Source organism: Plecotus auritus, assembly GCF_963455305.1.
Source record: "Plecotus auritus genome assembly, chromosome: 2".
NCBI lineage: Eukaryota > Metazoa > Chordata > Mammalia > Chiroptera > Vespertilionidae > Plecotus > Plecotus auritus.
The window spans coordinates 79,087,974-79,111,768 of NC_137771.1; the positions used below are offsets into that span (position 1 = coordinate 79,087,974).

At 39.1% G+C, this 23,795-nt stretch overlaps 1 protein-coding gene across 4 annotated transcripts in view; it reads right to left on the reverse strand.

Annotated features, from left to right (window-relative positions):
- The window catches only part of CDKAL1 (CDKAL1 threonylcarbamoyladenosine tRNA methylthiotransferase), a gene marked incomplete at its 5' end in the record, with an annotated part of 690,467 nt that overhangs the window by 481,037 nt on the left and 185,635 nt on the right, over positions 1-23,795 (reverse strand). For all 4 annotated transcript variants that reach the window (XM_080655025.1, XM_080655024.1, XM_080655023.1 and 1 more), the window contains one exon: positions 16,639-16,735. In XM_080655025.1, the coding sequence (XP_080511151.1) occupies positions 16,639-16,735 (97 nt within the window). The remainder of the gene's footprint in view (positions 1-16,638; positions 16,736-23,795) is intronic.

Below are 23,795 nucleotides of genomic sequence, written 5' to 3' on the forward strand. Positions count from 1 at the left end.
GGAGGCGGGGCCATGGCAGAGGCCCCCAGGGGCAGGGGCCAGGGCCAAGGCCCTTGCACAAATTTCGTGCATTGGGCCTCTAGTTAAACAATAATAATAATAATAATAATAATAATAATAATAATAATAAATAGAATATCTGTTTGAAAGTTTAAAACCTGTTTAAAAAGCGATGACTAGAGACACATAAAAATTACCAGGCATTATTGTGATACCAGTAGAAATTAGAGATGATGAATTTTTAATAATGATTCCATGTACAGCTGTAATTTTTCCTAGGACCCAGAAATTCTTGTATAGGAGCCAAGCAGTTAGATAAATGGATTGATCCAAGGTTTGGTCAGTTTATCACTCAGTCATCCATTCAGCCATCATTCATTGAACATCTAACCAGGACAGTTCAAAGGCCTGGGGAAACAACACTGACTCATAGGATGGATTGAAGGAAATGGAAGAAAGAAAATTATGCTTTTTGGATGGAGTAAGTTTCGAGAATAGGTTAGATTGAGAAAGAAGTAGAACCAGAAATGAGAAATGAAATGGCTGAGGGCTGTGGAAAAGAAGGAGGAAATAAAAGGGAGAGTAGGAAGAGGAAGGAAGGTAAGAGAAAAAGAAGACTATGGAAGTTTATCATCAAGAGTACAGATATAGGCATTTAGTGATTTTAAAGACCAGCAAGGTCCAAATTCTGGTCATTAGAACAAGTTGCTGAAACAGCATGAAGGTGATAAGCACTAGAGTTGAGAAGGAAGTGAGAGGTTAGAGTGCTGGTGAGACATGACGCAAGGACATTCAGACTGCCCGTGATATCAGAAACATGGGTAGGATGAGGGAGAGTTGGCCAAATTTCCCAATAAATTTGGTTGAATGATTAAGACATCATTTGAGGACAGAAGATAGAGAATAAAAGGAATAAATTATGAGATATTTCAATGATGAAACAAAAATGCTTATATATGGAGACAAATAGCTCAAAGGGAACACTGCTCCCAGTCTGGCAGCACATGGACTGAAGAAGCAGCCCTATCCCTAGAGAAGACTCAGAATAACATGTGGAGGAAGCAGTTAAAGATGAAGAAGTTGAGGTTAAACTAAAACTATAAAATTCTTAGAAGAAAACAGCCATAAATCTAGATAAACCGTGGAGTAAACAATGGTTTCTTATATATTACACCAAAACAATGAGTAACAGTAACAGAAGGTAAATTATACATCATCAAAGTTAAAACCTCTTGGTGCATCAAAGGACACCATTAGGAAAGTCACAAGAGAACACAGAAAATAAGAGAACATTTTTGTAAATTATGTATCTGTCACGGGCCTTGTATATAAAATATATAAAGAACTACAACTCAATAATATAAAGACAATACACCATTTAAAAATAGGCAAAATAGATGAGTACACACTTCTCTAAGGAAGATATAGAAATGATAAGCACAGGAAAAGATACTTAACATCATCTGCCAACCAGAAAATGCAAATCAAAACCATTATGTAGGAATGGGGAGTTATTGTTTAATGAATAAAGATTTTCAGTTTAGAAAGAGAAAAACCTGAAAATAGATGGTGGTGATGGTTGCAGAAGAGTGTGAATGTACTTAATGACACTGAACAGTAAACTTAAAATCGGTTAAAATTATAAATATAATGTTATGTATATTTAACATAATGAAATACCACTTCATATGCACTAGGATGGCTATAATTAAAAGAAAGGCGAGCCCTGGCTGACAGGGCTCAGTTGGCTGGAGCATTGTCCCATACACCAAAAAGTCATGGGTTCGATTCCCCGTCAGGACATAGACCCGGGATGCAGGTTTGATCCCCAATCGGGGTGCATACAGGAGGCAACCAATCAATGTGTTTTTCCCTATCTATCTATCTATCATTTCTATCTCTATCACTAACGCACCATCTCTCTATTTACATCTCTCTCCTCTCTTAAAAAAAAAAGACAATAACAAGGTGGGCAAGAACAGGGAGAAATTGGAACACTCATACATTGCTAGTAGAAACATAGTAAATTGGTGCAATTGCTTTGGAAAACAATCTGGCAGATTCTCAAATGGTTAAACGTAAAGTTAACATATGATCCAGTAATTCCAATCCTAGATAGTACATATCCAAGAGAAATGAAAACATATTTCCACACAAAAACTTGTAGACAAATGTTCATAGCAGCATTATTCCTAATAGCAACAACCAAAAGTCCCATCAACTGACAGATAAAAGTGGTATATAAATACAATGAAATATCATTATACCATAAAAGAGAAAGAAGTATTAATATATGCTAAAATGTTATGCTAAGTAAAAGAAGCCAGACTAAAAAAGTCAAATATTAAATTATTCCATGTATATGAAATGGCCAGAATAGGAAAATCTTCAAAAATAAAGTAGATTAGTAATTGCCTATGGATAGGTGGTGAACGAAATGGAAGAAACTGCTAAGGAGTATAGAATTTCCTTTGGAGTGATGGAAGATATTCTAAAATTGATGGTGGTACTGGTCACATAACTCTGTGACTGCACTAAAAAACACTGAATTAAGCATTTGAAATGGTAAAATTGTATGGTTTGTGAATTATATTACCAAAAAAATAAAAAGCTCTTATTACCAAAAAAATGTTGAGGGTAGTCAAATGTTGTAATGTAAAGGACATGAAACTCAATGAAAAACTAAGAAAATGTTCCAAATCAAAGGAGACTAAAGAGACCTGACAGCTGAATGCAGCTTTGGATCTGGATTCTTTTCCTATTAAGGACATTATTGGGACAACTGCAAGATATGAATATGGTCCCTCCCTCCCTCCCCTCACCCTCCTTCCTTCCCTCTCTCTAAGCATGTACTCCTCAGGTGAGGATAAAAAAAGAAAAAAAAAAAAAGAATCAGAAAAAAAATGTGTATATATAATAAGAGAATTACCAAATTTGTTAAAAATTAACATTTGGGGAATCTGGGTAATGAGTATATGGTAATTATTTTTGCAGCTTTTCTGTGAATATAAAATTACATCAACATAAAAAAAAGTTTTTAAGTGAAATACATGTGCATGTCTAACAGAGATTTTCTTTTACTCTGATGGTCTCATAGAATTTGCACGAATGTATACAGCTCAAAATATAACCTCTGATTTATAGTAAAAGTAACTGATTACATTTGCCTTGTGGCAGAAAAATAAATACTGGCCACACATGATTATTTAATCACTGGTGATATGAGGAAGCTCCAAAACTTTAAAAATAAGGGTCTACCAAATTTGAAGAAAAAGATTTTAAAGTAATTGATTACAAACAAGCATTTTCTGAAAATATTGTGTTATTTCCATTTTTTGTAAGGATGAAATTGGAGGAATGTATGATAGGGAGGGAAAAAAGAAGGGGAGACAGAAAAAACAGAGAAGAGTGGGAGTTAAATGGAAGAGGGAGAAGTTAGGAAGCAAAATAAAAAGCAAGGGATGAGAGACAAGTAGAGAAGATAAAACAATCTGAGAGAAAGAACAAACTCCAGATTCATATACAGTAAGGAAGAATACATTGAATTCTTTCTGGGAATAAAAGAAAAGCTGTTCTTAATTAATACTATAAATTGTAGCCCTCAATACACAAGAGCTTAGTCTCTGGCATATAATTCAAATAAAATAAATAAAACAGTATCTTGTGTCCTCCAGGCACTTAGTTATAAATATACAGAAAAAAAAGACATGCAGTATGTTCTATTACTGACTCCATATGTTCTCCACAATGAAAAAAGGAGTTGGTGAATAAACAATTCATGAATAATATTAATGAGTCATTCTGCTGTAAAACTTTTAAAAGAAATCCATAAAAAATATTTTATTCAGCTATTATGAACCACTTCACATTTATAACTAAATATATATTGAAGAAACAAACCTATAGAAAGTCATCTAAAGCAAATAAAAGTGCTATTCAGAAATTCCCTATTGTTTAGAGCAGTGCTATCAAAAAGCATTTTCTATGGTGATGGAAATGATTATATGCTGTGTGTTGTCCAACATGGTAGCCACACTTACTGGGTATTTGAAATGTGGCTACTGTGACTGAGGAACTAAATTTTAACTTTAATTAATTTAAATAGTCATGTGTGGCTACTAACAACCACACTGGAAAGTGGAACTCTGGAGTATGTCTAAATTGGCTCCAAGTTTGTGGTAATTTGTAACGGCAGCCCTAGGAAGTAATACATATCCCAAACACAATTTTGCCAAGTTGGCTAAAAAATAAAAGGTCAGTCAGGGAGCAAACTTCTTCAGAGGTTCTGCTTTAGTATACTTGAAGTATCTTTTTGTCTGAACAACCAGTAGCTAGATAAGTTGATGACTGGGAATAACACAGTGATAGCTAACATTTCTTAAGCAATTACTATGTAGTAGGCTCTGTGATAACACAACACATACACTATCTCATTAACCCTCAGAACATTCCTAGGCTAAATATTACCATACTCCTGAGGCTTAGGGAATATTCAACTCAATTCTTGCCTAGTAGATCTCACCTAGGAATGGCACATAGGTGACACATTTCATGAATCTCCCTTTTCCTATATACATGAAGGCCATTACTAAATGATCACAGAATGCTAGCCAATGAACCTGGACTTTCAAGAGACCCAAGCAACAACTATTCCCCCAATCTCTCCCCGACACATCACCACTGGCATGCACGCATTCCCTTGATAAGTATCTATTAACCACCAACTGTTCTAGGAATTGGGGATATAATGATGAAAAATACCACATCCCTACTTTATAGAACTTGTATTTTAATCATGGAGACAAACATGTAAATAATTAAAAATGTTCATATCCTATCATGACAGAGGCTATGAAGAAAAAAATAAATTTTAAAAAAGGAAAAAAAAAATCTGGGAGTGGCAGGAGTTGGAGAGAGCAATTTTGCAACAGTGGCCCAGGTAAACCTTGGAGTAGGTCACATTAATCCTGGTACCAAGACCCTAAGATAGAAGCATCAACATGGACCTCTAGGGGGAAGAACACATAAAAAAGAAATGATGGGAAGTGAGGTGCAGAGTGGAAGGAGATGGAGTCAGACAATTAAGGGAAGATATCAGGGGTGGGCAAAAGTAGGTTTCAGTTGTATGTGAAACACATACTTTATTTTTGTATTATTGATTCTTGTATTATATTGTTTTTCATATGAACAACTGCAGACCTACTTTTGCCCACCCCTTGTATATGAGACCCTGTAGTTCATGCTATGCATTTTAGATTTTATTCTACTAGCAAAAGGAAGTCACCAGAGGGTTAAAGAACCATCTTAACAACATTGCTGTGGCTAATCCTATGGAAAATGTACAAAGACTATTTTTTATCCACATTTCTCTGTTCCCTGGTGTGAGTTTTTTATACTTACCTGAATCGGGCTGGAGTTTTACTATCCCTTGATTGTATTCCAAGACACATCAAATCCTTTCACGAGTAAGAGTGTATCTACATTAAATATACACATAAACCTAGATGCAAAGAACTTTCTCATTAGCTCTCTTAATTTTGATTGTATATAAATAAATTAGGGCAACCTGTCATCATTCTAATTAAGAAATATCAGACCACCCTAGCCGGCTTGGCTCAGTGGATATAGCATCAGCCTGCGGACTGAAGGGTCCCAGGTTCGATTCCCGCCTAGGGCATATGCCTGAGTTGCAGGCTTGATCCCCAGTAGGGAGTATGCAGGAGGGGAGCCAATCAATGATTCTCTCTCATCATTGATGTTTCTATCTCTCTCTCTCCTTCTCCCTTCCTCTCTGAAATCAATAAAGAAATATACTTTTTAAAAAAAGAAATATCAGACCAAAACTTTAAAACTACCTAAAAACTCTACCAACCTTTAAAAAAATAAGTTTCTATAAGAACAATACACATAAAGAGCCTTTTTTATCATGTGTTTGTTCAAATTTTTCCCTTTTACACTAATGAAAGATTGATCCAATAATCAGCATCTAACAGGTTAAAGTTCAGTACTAGCTTCTCCATAAAAATATTTTTCTCTCTAAAAATTTCTCTCCAAAAATTTTTTTCCAAGCTGTTAAGAAAAGTCCTTACCTCTAAAAATGATATTTACTAGTATTAGAAGAGAGCTCAATTTCCACATCTCTTCAATTTGGGGAAATTCATAGCAGTCACCAAACTAACAATATCTTTAACTCTACTAGATGAGATTTCCTGAATTCACAAGTCTGTGAACAATTTGCTAATGAGCTAAACAAAAGAGCACTTGATGCTATGCTACATGGGGTTTAACTCTTTGAACAAAACTTTCTCATCTCCTTTCATCTTCTTTCATCTCTTCCCTGAGAAAAATTCTTCCCCAATAGTAGAAACAGCCTTTTCATCAAAAATTATATGACAGTACATTCCACACATGGCTAAAAGCATATTTTCTATCTGAATGGTACCAGTGAGTGACTAACACTTAGTAAGAGAATAAAAATTACTAATTGAAAGATGAGGCCAGGCCAGATGATGCCAGCAAAATGAATATCAGTACCAGGAACTTCTTTCTCATAAATCCAATTAAAATACGAATAAAACTTTCTATATGGGAAAAAATCTTTAAACATTTATAAGAAAATTCAACATGCTAAACTCAATTATATAGAGAAACAATATTTGGAACATCAGAATATTATCATATTAAATAATAGGGCATGTTATAAAGTAAAAAGTTATTTTTGAAGTGATGCTAAAGTTAAAAACAGTAATATTAGAACTAAAACAGAAATATACATGAGAGATGTAAAACATGAACTAATAAGCACACTATATGTAGCAGGCAGAATAGTGGTCTCCCCAAAATGTTCAGACGTCCTAACCTCAGAAACAGTGAATATGTTACCTGACATGGCAAATGCATTTTTCAGACGTAACTAAGGACCCTGAGATGATGAGATCAGCCTAGATTATCCAATGGGCCACATCTATTCCCAGGAGTCCTTAAAGGCTGAGGGATGGCATTATTCCCTTAGGTTGAGAGGAGGCCACAAGTCAAAGAATGTGAGTGGCCTCTAAAAGCTGGAAAAGGGAAGAACAAGGACTCTCCCCTAGAGCATCCAGGAAAGCATGCACCTCTGTCGTGACTTTAGTCCATAAAACCCATGTCCAACTTGTGATCTCCAAAATATGTGTTGTTCTAAACAACTGTGTTTATGCTTATTTGTTATGGGGCTTATGAAACTAATATACCAATTAACAAACAAACTCATGGTAGTTAGCATCATAAAAGAGGGAAAGGAAAAATTTAAAAACAAATGCTGCTGGAATAGCTAGGAACAATATGGAAAAATTAAGTAAAATGTATGCATACATTATATTTAACAAACATTTACTCAACAAATATTGAGTAAGATACTGTACTGAGTACAGAAAGTAATGTAAAAATGTAAAATAATAGCAAGGAAAAATCTCGGGCTTTATAGAGCCTGTAAGTGTCCTTCATAGTAAACTGCAAGTAGAGTGAAGAGTTGAATAAATCATTTCCATTCTTTAAAAAACAGTTTTTAAAAACATATTTAGAGGAATAGGATACTTTATCAGACCTGTTCCTAGGTCCTGGGAACATAACTTTTAAGTTTTGAAACCATAAAAGAAATTACCCACTTACGCCGCCCCCACAAAATATTCAAGCTTTCTACTACACCAAAAATTTGAAAGACAATGACAAACGATGATAAAAAGAGAGACAAATCTTTTCTTCAAGTTGAAATAGACTGATTTTTCTACTGTTAAGTTGTACGAGTCCCTTATATATTCTGTATACAAACCATTTTAGGAGCTCTGTGTTTTGCAAATATTTTCTCCCAGTCCATGGCTTGTCTTTTGTTTTTCTTAATAGCATCTTCTGAGAGGCAAAAGTATCTCATTTTGATGAAGTCCAATTTATTAATTTCTTTTATTTCATGTCCTAAGAGATAGTTTCATGTTTGTGTGTGTGTTCTACCTAAGTAAGTTTCCTAACTCAAGTTCAAAAAAAGGGGGGGGGGGCAGTAGTAAAAGATTTGAACACTTTGCCAAAGACATGGATAGCAGATAATCACACAAAAATATGCTCAACAGCACTAGTCAACAGAGAAAAGCAAATTCAGACCCCTACATACTCAGTACAATTGCTAACACTGAAAAACTGGCAATACCAAATTTTGGTAAGAGTGTGAAGAAAGTGGAATTGCTGGTGGAAATACTTCAACAGTTTCTTAAAAGGTTAAGCAGATGGCCCCAGCTGGTTTTTCTCAGTGTTTAGAGCGTCAGCCCTGGACTGAAAGATATTGGGTTCAATTCCGTCAAGGGCACATACCTCGGTTGCAGGCTTGATCCCCAGCCCCAGCTGGGGCGCGTGCTGGAGGCAACCAATCGATGTGTCTCTCTCACATGGATGCTTTTCTCTTTTCTACCTCTCCCTTCCACTTTCTATAAAATTCAAAGGAAAAAAAATATCCTTGGGTGAGGATTAACAAAACAAAACAAAAAAAGGTTGAGCAGATGCTTACCAGGTGACCATACAATGCCATTCCTAGGATTTACCCAAGGTAATGCAAACATACCCACACAAAGACCTATCTGTGAATGTTTATAGGAGCTTTATTTTTAATAGCCAAAAACTAGAAACAACACAAATTTCCACCAACTGGTGAACAGATGAACAAACTGTGGTTCATCACACAATGACATAATTTTCGGCAATAAAAAGTGGTGATTAACAATTACAACAACATGGATGAATACTGACTACACTATGCTAAGTGAAAAAAAGCTAGAAACAGGTAATATACAATTCCATTTATATGACATTCTGAAAGAGGCAAAACTATAGGGACAGAAATCAAAACAATCACTGCTGAGGACTGTGAGTATGTGTGTTTGGTAGGGGGATGGGACTGAGTACAAAAGAACACAATGGAACTTTCTAATGCAAGGGAAATGTTCTAGATCTTAATTTGGGTGGTACTTACACAACAGTATGCATTTGTTAAAATTCATTGCAGTCAAATTTCACTGTATGCTAATCATACCTCAATAAATCTGACTTAAAATAAGAAAATAGATTACTATCAATAACTTATAAGAAAATAATTAAGAGTTAATAAATAAACGGCATACAAAAGTAACTGCTAGATTACACCATTTCTAACCCCCACCCAGTCCTTCACCCTCTCCTGTTGAGTCTGAGTTAAGCATTACACTGAATGTAAACTCCACCTCTTCACCTGCACTACTCTGTCACTCACCTGCACTACTCCAAACGACACTTCTTAAAACTACTGCCTCCAAGTTACACTCCTTCTCCCTTTCAGGCATTCCTAAACACCCAAGCTTTTCCTCAGACATGCTGATGTTGCTGCTCAAAAGCCCTTTCTCCATTCATCAAACCACCACTCAGGTATGTTTCATTCAGCTCTATTTCTCTAGCAAATAGTTTCATTCTAGGCATGTAGTGGATTCCACATAGCTTCATTCCAGTGCTCAATTCTACTGGTAAATGAATCAATGTTTTTTAAAAAGCTAATACTGAATCACTTACCTATTCATGCTAAACACATTACAGGTATTACCTCACTTAATCCTTACAAAACTCAGGTTCTATTATTATCTCTGTTCTACAAATGAGGAAACTGAGGCACAGAGAGGATAAGTAACTTACATAAGGCTAAACAGCTACTAAGTGGTGCAGCAGGGAACCTATGTAATCTAGATCCTGAATTCAATTTAACTACTCTTTTTTTACAATTCAGTAGGTGAAAAATGTGTACACATATAGGTAAATGCATTAGAAGAGGCCTTTAAAAAGATAACAGATCTAGGAAGGTATAAACATGATGTATATGTCTGTTATGATACCGCATTTTTGATAACTAAAAGAAATATTAGGAGACATGAAGTGAAAAACAGGAACGGCACAGTTTCTCAAGCTTTGCATTCAATATCAATGCCACTATTATTGTGACATTGTTTCACTTTTACAATATGGTATATAACAGAAAAATTCTCAAACATAGCCTCTTTCAAATGCTGCTTTAATTATAATTATACATAAAATTTTCAAAATTAAAGTGTTTACATTTCAAATGGTCATCATGCTGCTTGACTTTTCAGGATCAGAGCAGCATTCCTAAAAAGATGTTTAAACCACTGCAAATCAACCAACTTATAGGCCCTGAGATAAATGGACACTTGTGTTAAGCCACATTTTTGTTCAGCTCTCTAAAGAAATTGCACCTGTTTGCAGGGCTCACAGACTGCACATCAGGAAGTTTTGTCATCTACAAATTTTCAACATCATATATTCTGCTGTGAATTGCATGTTTTAGAATGTTACAGTGCATGCATTAATTTGCAATTTATTTAGGACTGCTAGAGAAATTATACAATTACTACAAAGATAAGCCTAATGAACCAATACCAAGATCAAGTTCAAATGCAGTCCTTATTTATTAGCACAGAGAAATTTATACAAAACTAGTGGCCCGGTGCACAAAATTGGTGCACATTAAAAGGGGGTTAATTAGAGGAAATATTTTAATATTGCTATCTGCCCTTTCTCTATAATAGAAGTGTCAGAGATGAAAGAAAATTAGTAAAATGTATATTAAAATCTTCCTCCTGTCAGAGTCTGGAGTGCACCACGGGACCCAGAGTCAAGTCTCCGCCCACCCATGTGCACCTCAAAATCATGACACCCAGACCCAGCTGGCCCACCCCCCATTAGGCTAGATCCAGACCCAGTGAGTCCCACCCTTGTCAAGCCCCACCAGGCGGGGGGCACAGCCTGAGGTCCCCCGGCCTGGGAAGAGGGGAACAGCTTGAGGTCCTCCAGCCCAGAACTGGGGCGGGGGGCACACCTTGAGGTCCCCCATCAAGCCCCACCAGGAAGGGGGTGCAGCCTGAGGTCCCCTATCAAGCCCCACCAGGTGGGGGGTGTGGCCTCAGGTCCCCTGGCCCAGTGCCGAGGCAGGGAGTGTGGCCTGAGGTCCCCCGAACCAGCACCGGGACAGGGGGCATGACCTGAGGTTCCCTGGCCTGGCACTAGGGTGGGGGGCGCAGCCTGAGGTCCCCTGGCCTGGCGCCGCAGTAGGGAGAGCAGCCTGAGGTCCCCCCGACCGAGCACCGGGGTGGAGGGTGCACCTTGAGGTCCCCCGTCAAGCCCTCCAGGCAGGGGGTGCGGCCTCAGGTCCCCTGGCCTGGCGCCAGGGCGAGGGGCACGATATCAGGTCCCCCAGCCTGGTGCTGGGGCAGGGGGCAAGGCCTCAGGTCCCCTGTCAAGCCCTGCAGGTGGAAGGCGCAGCCTGAGGTCCCCTATCAAACCCCACGGGGGCACGGGGGGTGCAGCCTCAGGTCCCTGCAGATTGCTTATGGCTCATTACGGGAACTCGGCCTCCGCTGTGGGTGCAGCCATCTTATGTTACAGAAACCCCGCCTCTGCTCTGGGCGCAGCCATCTTGTGTTACAGAAACCCCCATCTTCACTGTGGGCACTGCCATCTTTGTGGTGGAGTGATGGTGAATTTGCATATTCCTTCTTGATTACATAGGATAGGATGTACAGGTTTTGTAAACATGCTTTCCTGTAACAGTAAAAACCCCACCTTCCTAATAAATGTCAGGCCTATTAATAAAGGCTATTGCAATAATTGAGAAATAGGTTAAGAAAAACTCAAGAGAATAAATACTATTTCACTCATATATCCTGAACACAACTCCTAACCAATGAACACAAAGTGTATTTCTATCAGAGCCTTACAGAGAATTTCCCAACTAATCAATCTCCCTGTGGTCTAGGGCCCTTCCCACAATAGTCTCTAGCAGGCTGGAAATAATCTAGGCTCAAACCAGATGTCTCACCCAAAACTGGAATTTAAGCTCTATGAAGACAGGAATCTCTGATTTTACAGACTGCTGCATTCCTACCACCCAGAACAGTACCTTGAACATAGTAGGCACTCAGTACGTACTTCTGAATGGAAATAAGAAGATACAGCAGCCCCAGGATCTGAAGCCAAACTTTCTGAGTCCTGAAACCTACTATTTTTGTTTTCTACCAGACTTTAACAGTTGCTTTCTGGTTGTTCTAAAAGAAACGTGCCTGCCAACAAATGAGCTGAAGAAAGGAGAGGAATGTTCAATAGGTAGTCACAAGATTATGACATTACTACCTACCATTAGACACCAGTAGCCAATTTAAACATAACATATATATATATATATATAAAACACCCTAATATGCAAATAGACCAACAGCAGAACAACCGAACAACCAGTCGCTATGACGTGTGCTGAACAGGGGCACGCACAGAACATGGCGGGTGTCAGCAGCAGGTGGCAGAGTGCGGAAAATGGCGGGTGTTGGCTAAGGTGGGATGGTGGAACAGGTGAGCAGGGGCACCAGACAAAGATGGGGTGCCAGTCGTTGTCATCGGGGAAAGCCTCTGATGGTTACTGAAAATTCTTTGCTCCTGCATGCCACAGCCCTGCCCGGCACTTGCACCTTCTGCCGGCACCAGCCCCGCTCGCACCCGCTGCCGGCACCCAGCACCATTTCCAATCTACCCTCAGGGCTTCTCCATCTCCCCATGCTCCTGAGGGGTGATTCAGGCAGCAGCCACTGCTCACACACACTGACTGCGCCGGCCCTGCTCACGCCTGCTGCTGGAGCTGGCCCCAATCCCTCTGCACCACCAGCAGGTGCGAGCGGGGCTGGCACCGTCAGCACGTAGGAGTGGCAGCAGCGAGAGCGGGGCTGCCGGCAGACAGGGGACCAGGGGCCATGGCGAGAGGGGCCAGGCGGGGGCACGAAGTAGGGTCAAGACCCGCCCCTGTGCCCATTGCAGCCTTGCAGCCCACAGTTCTTTTCAAGGTGATGACTAACCATATCTGCCAAAAGAGAAATTAAATATTTCACTGTAAGTCAAAATGTTCCAATAGTGAAAAAATTTAAAAGATTTTGATTGGTTACCTACAAATACATACATTTTAGACATAAAATAAAAACTTTATTTAATCATTCTAGGAAAATTGTTTCAGTTTTTCTCTTTTCTTTCTCCTCTCCCAATGTGAAAAAAATTAGACAGCTCTGTGCTCTAGGATGGGAGAAGGTTATTGCCACCAAAGCCAGGTCTGGACCTAGAAGTTGACAGGTTTTACTTCCAGTTCCTTTCCGGGCACCACCACACAAATAATATTAATCACAACTAGATAGTTTCAGGAGGCAGCAAGACAGACAATGAAAAAGGCCCAGGGGCAAAATCACCAATTATTATGTGCCCTCACTACATTGCTATCTCTGATTATGAAAACACATTAAAAGCCCCATTTCTTAAGGTTGATATTGATGGAAATTAACATGTTACAATGGTATCCTTCTTATCATATCTCTTCTCAAATGCTATGAGCATTTGCAAACATGGGATAGTATGTCTTTTTAACTCAGGTGTGCAATCAGTAGCTTGTTCACCCACTGATGCCCACCTAAAGGCAGCTTTTTATTTCAATCACTTGGTCAGCAAAACTGACACATCCTCCCTGAATTGTGGGGTGACAGAGACAAATCCCAGCAGGAGGTGAAAGCACAGAATGCAGTTACAACTGTTCTTCCTTCCTCCTCTATTAACACCCTCTATCAGAGAAATTCTGTGAGGGAAATTCTGTGAAGGAATAACAGTTTTCATCCAGTCTGTAAATCAAATGTGCAATACAATTCCAAACACCCTCCTAGAAATAGTTTCCGAAATCACTGAATTTAAACATCTTCATATTTTTTCACACTTCAGAATTGTTTTTCCTTTGTATAAACCAATATAACTCATTTTTTTATTTCAATGTAGCTCATTTTATTTCAGAAGGTTTCTGATTTTGTAACAATTCTAACATTCTATTCAGAAACGTCTCTCCACATACCAATTTTAGATTATTTTGGTTTCCTATTCCAGATTTTTTTCCCTGAAATTTTTGGTTCTGTGGACATAATTTTTATATAGAGTCAGTTATGATAGATGTCATATTGCTGTTACAGAAAACATGCTCTATAAAACGACGCCGACAAAGAATAATCTTATAGTTAAATAATAATAAATACTAAAAATAAAATTAAACTGTAAACCATTTCTATTGATAGTGTGATTCAGCTTTTGGAGACTTTTCATAATACACTGATTTTAAATTAAAATACAAACCCCTTTGTGAGTATTAATGTGTGATGTATATTTCCTAAAAACCAGAAAATACTGATATCCAACAATTAAGAATAATTAAGTATATTATGGTATATCCTTCAATAGAATAGTAATCAAGAATTTAAAATAGTTGAAAACCTCATGGAATAAAATCTCGTGGAATATAAGAAAAATAGTTTGGAGATTGTAATTAACTAAAATATGCAAATATTAGAAGTCTGAAGAGGATAAGCAAGGTTATAATTATTGTGTTAGGATGATGGAGTTATGGACTTCCTTTCTATTCATTTTTTAAAACATGTGTTCTGAAGTTATTTTTCCAATTATAAAGGAGCCAAATAAAATAAATCTAAAGAAGTTTAAAGGTAATACAATAAGACCAGGTGACAGAACAAAGAGGGTGCTAGATTAAATAGAAAAACAAAGTTTAGCTGTTACAGCCATGGGTTTACATTATCCCTGAAAATCGTCTTCCACATTAACAGCACTATCTTGAGAATCTCCCCTGCCTCTTAACAGACACTAAGCTCTTTACTGCACACAATGGAGTTCAGGAAAATGTTACCATATGTACATAGAGAGGAGGCTTTTGCCATACGAAAGAAATTCTACTATTCTGGTAACTTAATTCCTTGAGATGAAATCTAAGATGAATCCCAAGCTTTTACCACATTCCATCTCTAAAACAAAATTCTAACTAGTTTCCTATTTCCCTAACACAGCAGGATTATGTTTACGAAGAAAGTTAGTCTGACATGAAAAGATAACTCTGGAGTCCATATTCATTTCAATCCTTAAACCAAGAGAAATCAAAATGTAAACAGACAAATGATGAAAACAAACTAAGTTCCCAAACATTCAGGTTCTGTTTGTTTAACATGAGAATGTTTGCTCAAAGATTATTAAATCTGCTAGTGGGGCAAGGAGCTCACAGCAGAAAACAAGTTTATTACACTAAGAAGCCAGTATAAGAACCTGTCAGTGGTACATCAAATCAGGAAAAAAACAATAAATCTCAATCCAGGTGCCAATTATTCATATAAATTTTTTCTATGAACATACAATATTTTTATATTTTTTGAAAACTAAAGACTATAAAAGATCATTGCTGAGCACACTGAATAATGGGAGGATGAACCACCACCACGTGGTCAACAAACAGTGACTGAATGGACATCCTGTGAATGATGACAGCCACAAGAATAAGAAATGGTAGGTAGCAATCTCCTGCTTTAACAGACTGACTGCCCAACAGGGAGAAAAGTATGCTAACAACACAAGTACAAGGGAAGATCCCTTCATTAAGTTGGTCAGTCACCCAACATTTACAGAGGGCCCACTGCATGTCAGGCATCCTGGGAAAACTGAAGAAACACATAACTGTTTTAAAAAAAAATGAACAGCTGTCATCATGAAGCTAATAATTTAAACAGAGAGGTAGGCTTTAATAAAAAAATAATGTACGTTAACCCCAAAATCACAACTCTGCAAAAGGCAAGTAACTGCACAGTAAGCAAAGGGAGCCCCAACACAGGGTTATCACGGATTGCACAGAATTGTCAGCGAAGGCTTGACAGAATGGTAATGTTGAAGCCAAGACTTCTGGGGGCAGTGACTGTAGGGAGGTGGCGTATTCCAAAAAAAGCATTTAGGTATACCCAGATATACTGGGAGATGACCAGTAGTTTAGTGGGGTTAGAAAATTATAATGATACTAGAGGCCCAGTGCATGAAATTCGTGCATTGGGGCGGGGGGGGGGTGGCCTTCAGCCCAGCCTGCACCCTCTCGCAGGCCGGGAGCCCCACAATTGATCACCCTGCCCACCGCTGCCAGCGAGGTAGCCTGGGCCTCCCTCTGCGGGGCGATTGTGGGATGATGGCGGGGCCCCCCAGCCAATCACATTGCACCTGCCTTGGCAGTGGCAGTCAGTGCTGGGTCACTGTGGTGCCCGCAGCAGTGGCAGTCAGTGCTGGGTCGCCATAGCACCAGCGACCTAGGAGGGACTGAGGTCAGCAGTTCAGCCCACTTGCCAGTCCCCGCCCACCCAAGCTTGCTGTGCGTGCAGCCTGGTGTTTGGTCATCTGTTCGGTCGTTTTGGACATTACGGACCCTGGCTGTTTATATATTAAACAGGCAGGCAAAGACCAAGTTATTATTAAGGAACTTAAATTCCATACTATGACTTATTTATTTTGTTAGTTGTGTGTGTGTGTGTGTGTGTGTGTTTTCATGAGATAGAACATGTTTTTGGTGCTATAATGAAAAAGTTACACAGACATGACAAAATTTCATGCAATCGGGGAATTATATTGAGGACACTCATAAGTATAACACAGCTTGTAAGTAAAGTAGAAACAGAAAATAGAGTATGGAGTTATTTTGTGTTTTAACAACATAAGACTTTCTTTTTCCCCCATCAGGTATAAGCTTACCCCTATGACACTCAATCCTTGAAGGTAGTCCTGGCGCGGCTGGGCTTGAGGAACACATCCAGCCAGCACTATCTTCTTGTTCTCCTCTTGAGCTCTTCTAAAGATTGAAGAGAAGACAGTGTGAACTCCTTTGCTTGTAGTTATGCCCATGCAAACTGATAGTAAAGCATATAAAATTCTCTAAATAATAACAAGCCAGTCTAGCATGAAACTGGATTTTCTTACAACTATGTTTAAAAAAAAAAACATAGTAAGACTTCTATATGTGTCTATCATACCACAAAAGAGATAGTATAAGAAGTAGTCAGAGAGACCACACCAAGACACATCATAATTAAAATGCCAAGAGCAAAAGACAAAGAGAGAATATTAAAAGCAGCAGGAGAAAAACAGTTAGTTACCTACAAGGGAGCACCCACACAATTGTCAGCTGATTTCTCAACAGAAACTATGCAGGCCAGACGGGAGTGGCAAGAAATATTCAAAGTGATGAATAGCAAGAACCTACAACCAAGATTACTCTACCCAGCAAAGCTATCATTCAGAACTGAAGGGCAGATAAAGAGCTTCACAGATAAGAAAAAGCTAAAGGAGTTCATCACCACCAAACCAGTATTATATGAAATGCTGAAAGGTATTCTTTAAGAAGAGGAAGAAGAAGAAAACGGTAAAGGTAAAAATTATGAACAACAAATACATATCTATCAACAAGTGAATCTAAAAATCAAGTGAATAAAAAATCTGATGAACAGAATAATCTGGTGAATATAACAGAATCAGGGGCATAGAAAGGGAGTGGACTGACAATCCTCGGGGGGAAAGGGATGTGGGGGGTACAGGAAGAGACTGGACAAAAATCATACACCTATGGATGAGGACAGTGGGGCGGGGAGGTACTGGCAGGGGGTGGGGTGGGATCCGGGTGGAGGAAAGCTATGGGGGAAAAAAGAGGAACAACTGTAATAATCTGAACAATAAAGATTTAATAAAAAAAAATAGAGGTATTCAGAGAATGATTAAATGAATGAATGAATAGGCAGAACATAAAATACTATTTTAACAGCACCTATAAGTGTTTCATTCAATAACTTAGAGTACTTCGGTACAATTTTTCCACTTGGAATCCTGAAAAGACTTGTTAACAAAATAAAAAAGATCTGACTTCTGTAGATTGCTTAACATATATCCAAGAAAATAACTGCCTGCTTCTGCCACCTAGTTTTACCTTTTTATCAGTATCAAGCACATCACTGCACACAAATAGTTTTCTTGTAATAAATGTGAAATACCTTATCAAGCAAAAAAAATCTTTCCATTTACTTTAACAATCTGTACAAGGAGTAACATCTGGTTTCCACAAGAACTGCAGCTGTAACACGGAGGATCATTGCCAAACATCCAAGAAAGCCTATGAGGTCACCAATAATTAAATGCAAATAAAAAGCCTGCTTCCTATAAAGTGAATAAGTTACTTAATTGTTATGTACCTCTAAGACATGAAGGTACTTAAGGAAATAGAGTAAAAAGGTATATGTGCCTTGTATTCAACGAGCTTATGGTTTAGAATAGATGAGTTATACAAGGACATAAGCAACACAGCATCAAATAAAACGCCCTTAGTGACAAAAGATGTACAAGCAACATATCATGGAGAGAAAAGAATGTGCACCTTGAAAAAGACAGCAAAAAAGCTTCTCAAAACAATTGGGTGACGTTTAAGGGGAAAAAGAAGTTGGAGGGCGGGGGTGGGGAGGGACGGGATGGAGGCAGTGAGAACTTCAGCAGTTGTTATACCATGGACAAAGACAAGGAGGAAGAAAGAAAGGAGAAAATATCTCATTACAGAAAGAATTTCTGTATAAGGGAGACTAATAGGATGTATATTGCAGAAGGAGCCTTAAGAAAGAGGCTGGATAGTATTTAATTTAGTGGACAATGGAGAAATCTCTTAAGTTTTGATGGCAGATTAGAGCCAAACTTTAAGCACATGGCACTGGTGACAAGTGTGAAATAAAATAAAATAAAATAAATAAAAAAGAATATAGAAAAGAAACCAAGAGGTGGGGAAATTACTTGAATACCCTTGACAAAGGGATGTGAGGACCTGAATGCATGTGGAAGAGGAAAGAGAGAGAGAGAGAGAGAGAGAGAGAGAGAGAGAGAGAGAGAGAGAGAGAGAAAGACAGGGGTGAAGGGGGAGGGGGAAAAGAGGGCTGAGGAGATGATTAAAGAAAAGGAGATTAGTTCTTTTGCTAAAATTTACTTGGGAAACCCCAAGAAAGAATCAAAGGTGATGCTAAGGTTTTGAGTTTAAGGCAAGGGTTAGCAAACATCTATATATATAAAAGGCTAAGTGACCATCTGACTGGTGGTGCAATGACCACCAGGGGGCAGACACTCAAGCAGGAGCTGCCAAGCTGCAGTGACTTGGCAGCAGTGGTTCTTTGGTGACACACCCCGGAACAAGAGAGGAGGGAGGCTGATTCTGGGGTGCATCGCCTGAGAACCCCCTCTTGCAATCCGGAACTCCTTGGGAGATATCAGAGAGCCAGTTTCAACCCGATCCCCACAGGCCAGGCAGAGGGACCCCACCTGCTGGAGGGACCCCCACTCACTCTGCAGACACCAAGGAGGGACCATGTGAGGTTGGCTCCAGGGCGTGTCCTGCCCATCTCACCCAGTCCAACCCCACCGGCCACCTTGAAATTAATTTCCTTTCAGTGTGCACGAATCTGTGCACTGGCGCACTAGTTTTCTATAAAAGGCAGACAGTAAATACTTTTTAGGCTTTGCTGGTCATATGTCTCTATTGCAACTCAATTCTGCCCCCTTAGAGCAAAAGCAGCCATACACAATACTTAAATAAATGGGTATGTCTGTGTTCCAATAAAACTTCATTTCAAAAACAAGCAGCAGGTCACATTTGGCCCAAAAGCCAGAGTTTGCAGAACGCTAACTTAAGAAATAAAAATGCAGCCACTAGCTCTCAGGAGAAGCTGGCTGATAATTGGAATAATAGTTAAGAAACTCACATGGGACACACTAAATCTGAGGATCCATTAATGCCTATCAAGTCTCTAGAAATGCAAGTCACCTGGCTAGGAGTGAAACTTGGGGTAGATTTTAGATTCCAACATGAGAATCCAATGGAGTACCGAGCTTTAAGGTTGTTCAGATAGGTGGAAACATTTCTATAAGGTAAAAATATTGGTGTGGAAAACGAAAAAGAGGTAACATCAACACAAACAATAATATGGTACCAACAATAATAATCATGGGTAACATTTATATGGCACTTCATCAAGGTAACCATTATGTAGTTAGGTATGTACCACATATGAAAACAGTATAGCCAATATATAACACCCTAGGAAAATGTTTTGGTAGCAGTATAAACATTAGAACAGGGCATGAAACAGTCCAAGGATGATTTTAAGGAAGTAAGCAGATTAGCAGAAAATAAAGAGGAAAAGTTCAAAATAGAGATGCTTGACTAAGAAATTTATTTAAAATACTAGAGGCCCAGTGCACAAAATCCATGCAAGATTAGGCCTTCCTTCCCCCAGCTGCCAGCACTAGCTTTCCTCCAGCACCTGAGACCTGGGCTTCCCTTGCAGACCTGGCTTCATCCGGAAGGTCATCCGGAAAGACGTCCAGTCTAATTAGCATATTATGCTTTTACTAGAGGCCTGGTGCATGAAATTCATGCATTGGGGGAGGTGTCCCTCAGGCCGGCCTGCACCCTCTCCAATATGGGACCCCGTGGGGGATGTCCGACTGCCGGTCTAGGCCCGATCCCTGTGGGATCAAGCCTAAACCGGCAGTCAGACATCCTTCTCACAATCCAGGACTGCTGGCTACTAACCACTCGCCTGCCTGCCTGCCTGCCTGATTGCCCCTAACCACTCCACTGCCGGCCTGATTGACACCTAACTGCTCTCCTGCTGGCCCGATCACCCCCAACTGCTCTCCCCTGCCAGCCCAATCGCCTCTAACTGCCCTGCCCTTCAGGCCTGGTTACCCCAACTGCCCTCTCCTGCCGGCCTGATCAACCCCAACTGCCCTCCACTGCTGGCCTGTTCACCCCAATTGCCCTCCCTGCTGGCCTGGTTGCACCCAACTGCCCTCCCCTGCCAGCCTGGTCGCCCCCAACTGCTCTCCCCTACAGACCTGATCTCACCCACACCTGCTATCCCCTGCCAGCCCAATCGCCCCCAACTGCTCTGCCCTGCAGGCCTGGTCACCAAGACTGCCCTCCCTGCTGGCCTGGTCGCAACCAACTGCCCTCCCCTGCCAGCCTGGTTGCCCCCAACTGCTTTCCCCTGCAGGCCTGATCTCACCCCCAACTGCCCTCCTCTGCTGGCCCGATCACCCCCAACTGCCCTCCCCTGCTGGCCTGATCACCCACAACTGATCTTCCCTGCTGGCCTGTTCGCCCCCAACTGCCCTCCCCTGCCGGCCATTTTGTAGTGGCCATCCTGTGCGGCCATCTTGTGGTGGCCACCTTGTGGCGGCCATCTTGTGATGATGTGAGGGGCAGCCATCTTGTGGTGGCCATCTTGTGATGACATTACGGTGGCCATCTTGTGACGACGTTGTGCGAGGGCATCACATGACACCCCCTAGGCTTATATAGGATTATAGATTATTCATGCTTTTACTAAATTTGGCTTTAAAATGAGAAAGTAGACCAGACTAAGCCAAAATTCACACCCCAGTTACAAAATCTTAATGCCACACTTTATGTGACCCAATAAAGTAGCAAAAGCTTTAAGGTAATTTCTCAAGGAGTATTTTTGCTCTAAACATTCCCTTCTTACCTCCTCTTCTTTTTGCTTAGTCAGTTCTGTTCAACAGTTAATAAAAGCCTAAAAAAATCTTTAGAAATGTATCTAGCACAGGCATATTTATAAAAGCTTTATCTTTTAAAATATGAATGTTGATAAAAATAATACCTTGAGAAATTTTTAAATAGTATGAATTTCCTTGTCTTCATTTTAGATAGCCTTGACATATTAATTAAAATTAAAATTGAATGTAAACTTAATTAAAAATAATCATGAATATTTTCTTGAAACATATTTCTAAATTAAAAGACATAGCCTTGTCTAGAGCATTAACTTGAGCAATATAGAAAACATAAGGAAATCTCCCCCTTTTTTCTGCCAAGCACCAAATGCAAATAATAATTTGTACAGAATCTTAAAATTCACAGTATCGTAGAAAACACATAACAATATCATTCCTTATTTCACAAATGAGAAATTAAGATTCGAGAAGATGCAATTATCAAGACCCAAAGTTCCACACTTTGTGGATTTAGTGCTGGAGCTGGGATGAGTCCCCAATATCTACTGGGCCCTTGAGTATTACATTTTTATTATATTTCAAAACATATATCAAATGAGTTTGATTGTGTACTAAACACTGGAACAAACATTTCTTGATTAAAACAGCAGATCCATTTACAAATATTATAATATATTAAAGGTCTTCAAAGTAGAAACAAAATTTAATATCTGACAGTCTTATTTTCCTATGTCTTATGAACAAAGTAATAGTCTACTAGAAAAAGAAGAAATTCATACATATATAAAGAAAAACATAGTACTCTACACTATGCAACTAGCAGGGAGAGAAAAAATGTTGATTCTCCATGTTCATTTCTCTTATTCTTAATCTCTTTCCTGCAAATTGATATTTAATTTATATAAAATACTCATAATGTGTCTTCAACCAAAATTTGCATTCATGAAGGTGTTTTAAAATATATACCTGCTTTTTAATTTCTAAATGTATTTTAATAAAAACTTCCTCATAACACCACAAAGGGTCAAATCAGTCTGCTGCCATACAAAGCAAGCACAGTATTAACTATTCTGCATGTGATTATTGTTTACATTCAAATATTCAAGTGAGAGGATACCTATTTATAGTGTTTATTTATGTGTAGGCATGTAGCCATGTGAAATGCATAAAAACAACTTGGCAAATAATGCAAGAGAAAACAACTGATGATCTGTGATGGTGATATACTTCAAAAACTATGATGCCCTTCCTAAACTCTGGAGCAACCAGTCAAAGAGGACATAGCTTATCATGTCATTGCAACTCTGTCCTGCTATGACTATTGTGTCAGGACTAATGACTTAGGCAGGGAGTTGCCTAATATTAAAAATAAAGTCACTCTAAGACTTGATGGGATTTATTAATCTGAAAAAAATCCAAGCAGATATATTCAGATGTGTAACTGGGGATGTCTAGAGACATTTAAATCCAAAGCACTGGAGTATAATATAATCTCAGACTCACAAGACTGAATATTATTTTAACTAACAAAACTAAAACATATTGCACATTTTATGTCCCATGAGAAGAAAGAATGGAGTCTTCATTGCACCTAGAAAAGAGGAGTCCAAAGTACAGATAAGAACCACTTAAGAAATTTCGATTCCAAGGTTCAATAGGTTTCCTTTATTGTGCTTACTGCCAATACAAGTTCTTGACTACACCTATAAAAATCACTGTCTATTAAAAAGTCAATAATTCAGCATTTTGTTTTTCATTCTATCATTCACTCACTCACCACATGCCAGACACACACACACACACACACACACACACACACACACACACACACACAATAAAAATAGAGTCACTGATCTCAAGGAGTTCACAGTCCAGTGAGAAATGGAAGATATGGGCCTTAGAACCAAGGTCTTTACATAAAGGGGGAGAATAGAGATCTGGAGGTAATAAAGGATGCTGAGAGCAGTCCTGTGGGAGATCCAACATGCACTACTATAAAGAGGCCCATGGGTATCTGATTATGAAGGAGAGATGGCTTTCTCTGATAGCAGGTCTGTGTAACCCTGATACCAGATGAGGTCCCTAAGGAACCAGATCAAAGTCACAGGGGAGAATGAGCAAGGAAGACCAGAAGAGTCATCATCATCCTGCTCCTCTTACCCTATTGTATCCTGTCCCTGTGCTTTCATCTGCTCTATGTACCAAGCGTCTATGAATGGTTTTGTTTGAAGAAAGGATTCTGTGACTTTAAGAAGAAAAAAAAAACCTGAGAATAGAACATATAGACCTTTTTCTTCCAGTTTCACTGAGGTATAAACGACAAGGATGTAGACTTCTGTGACGAGGTT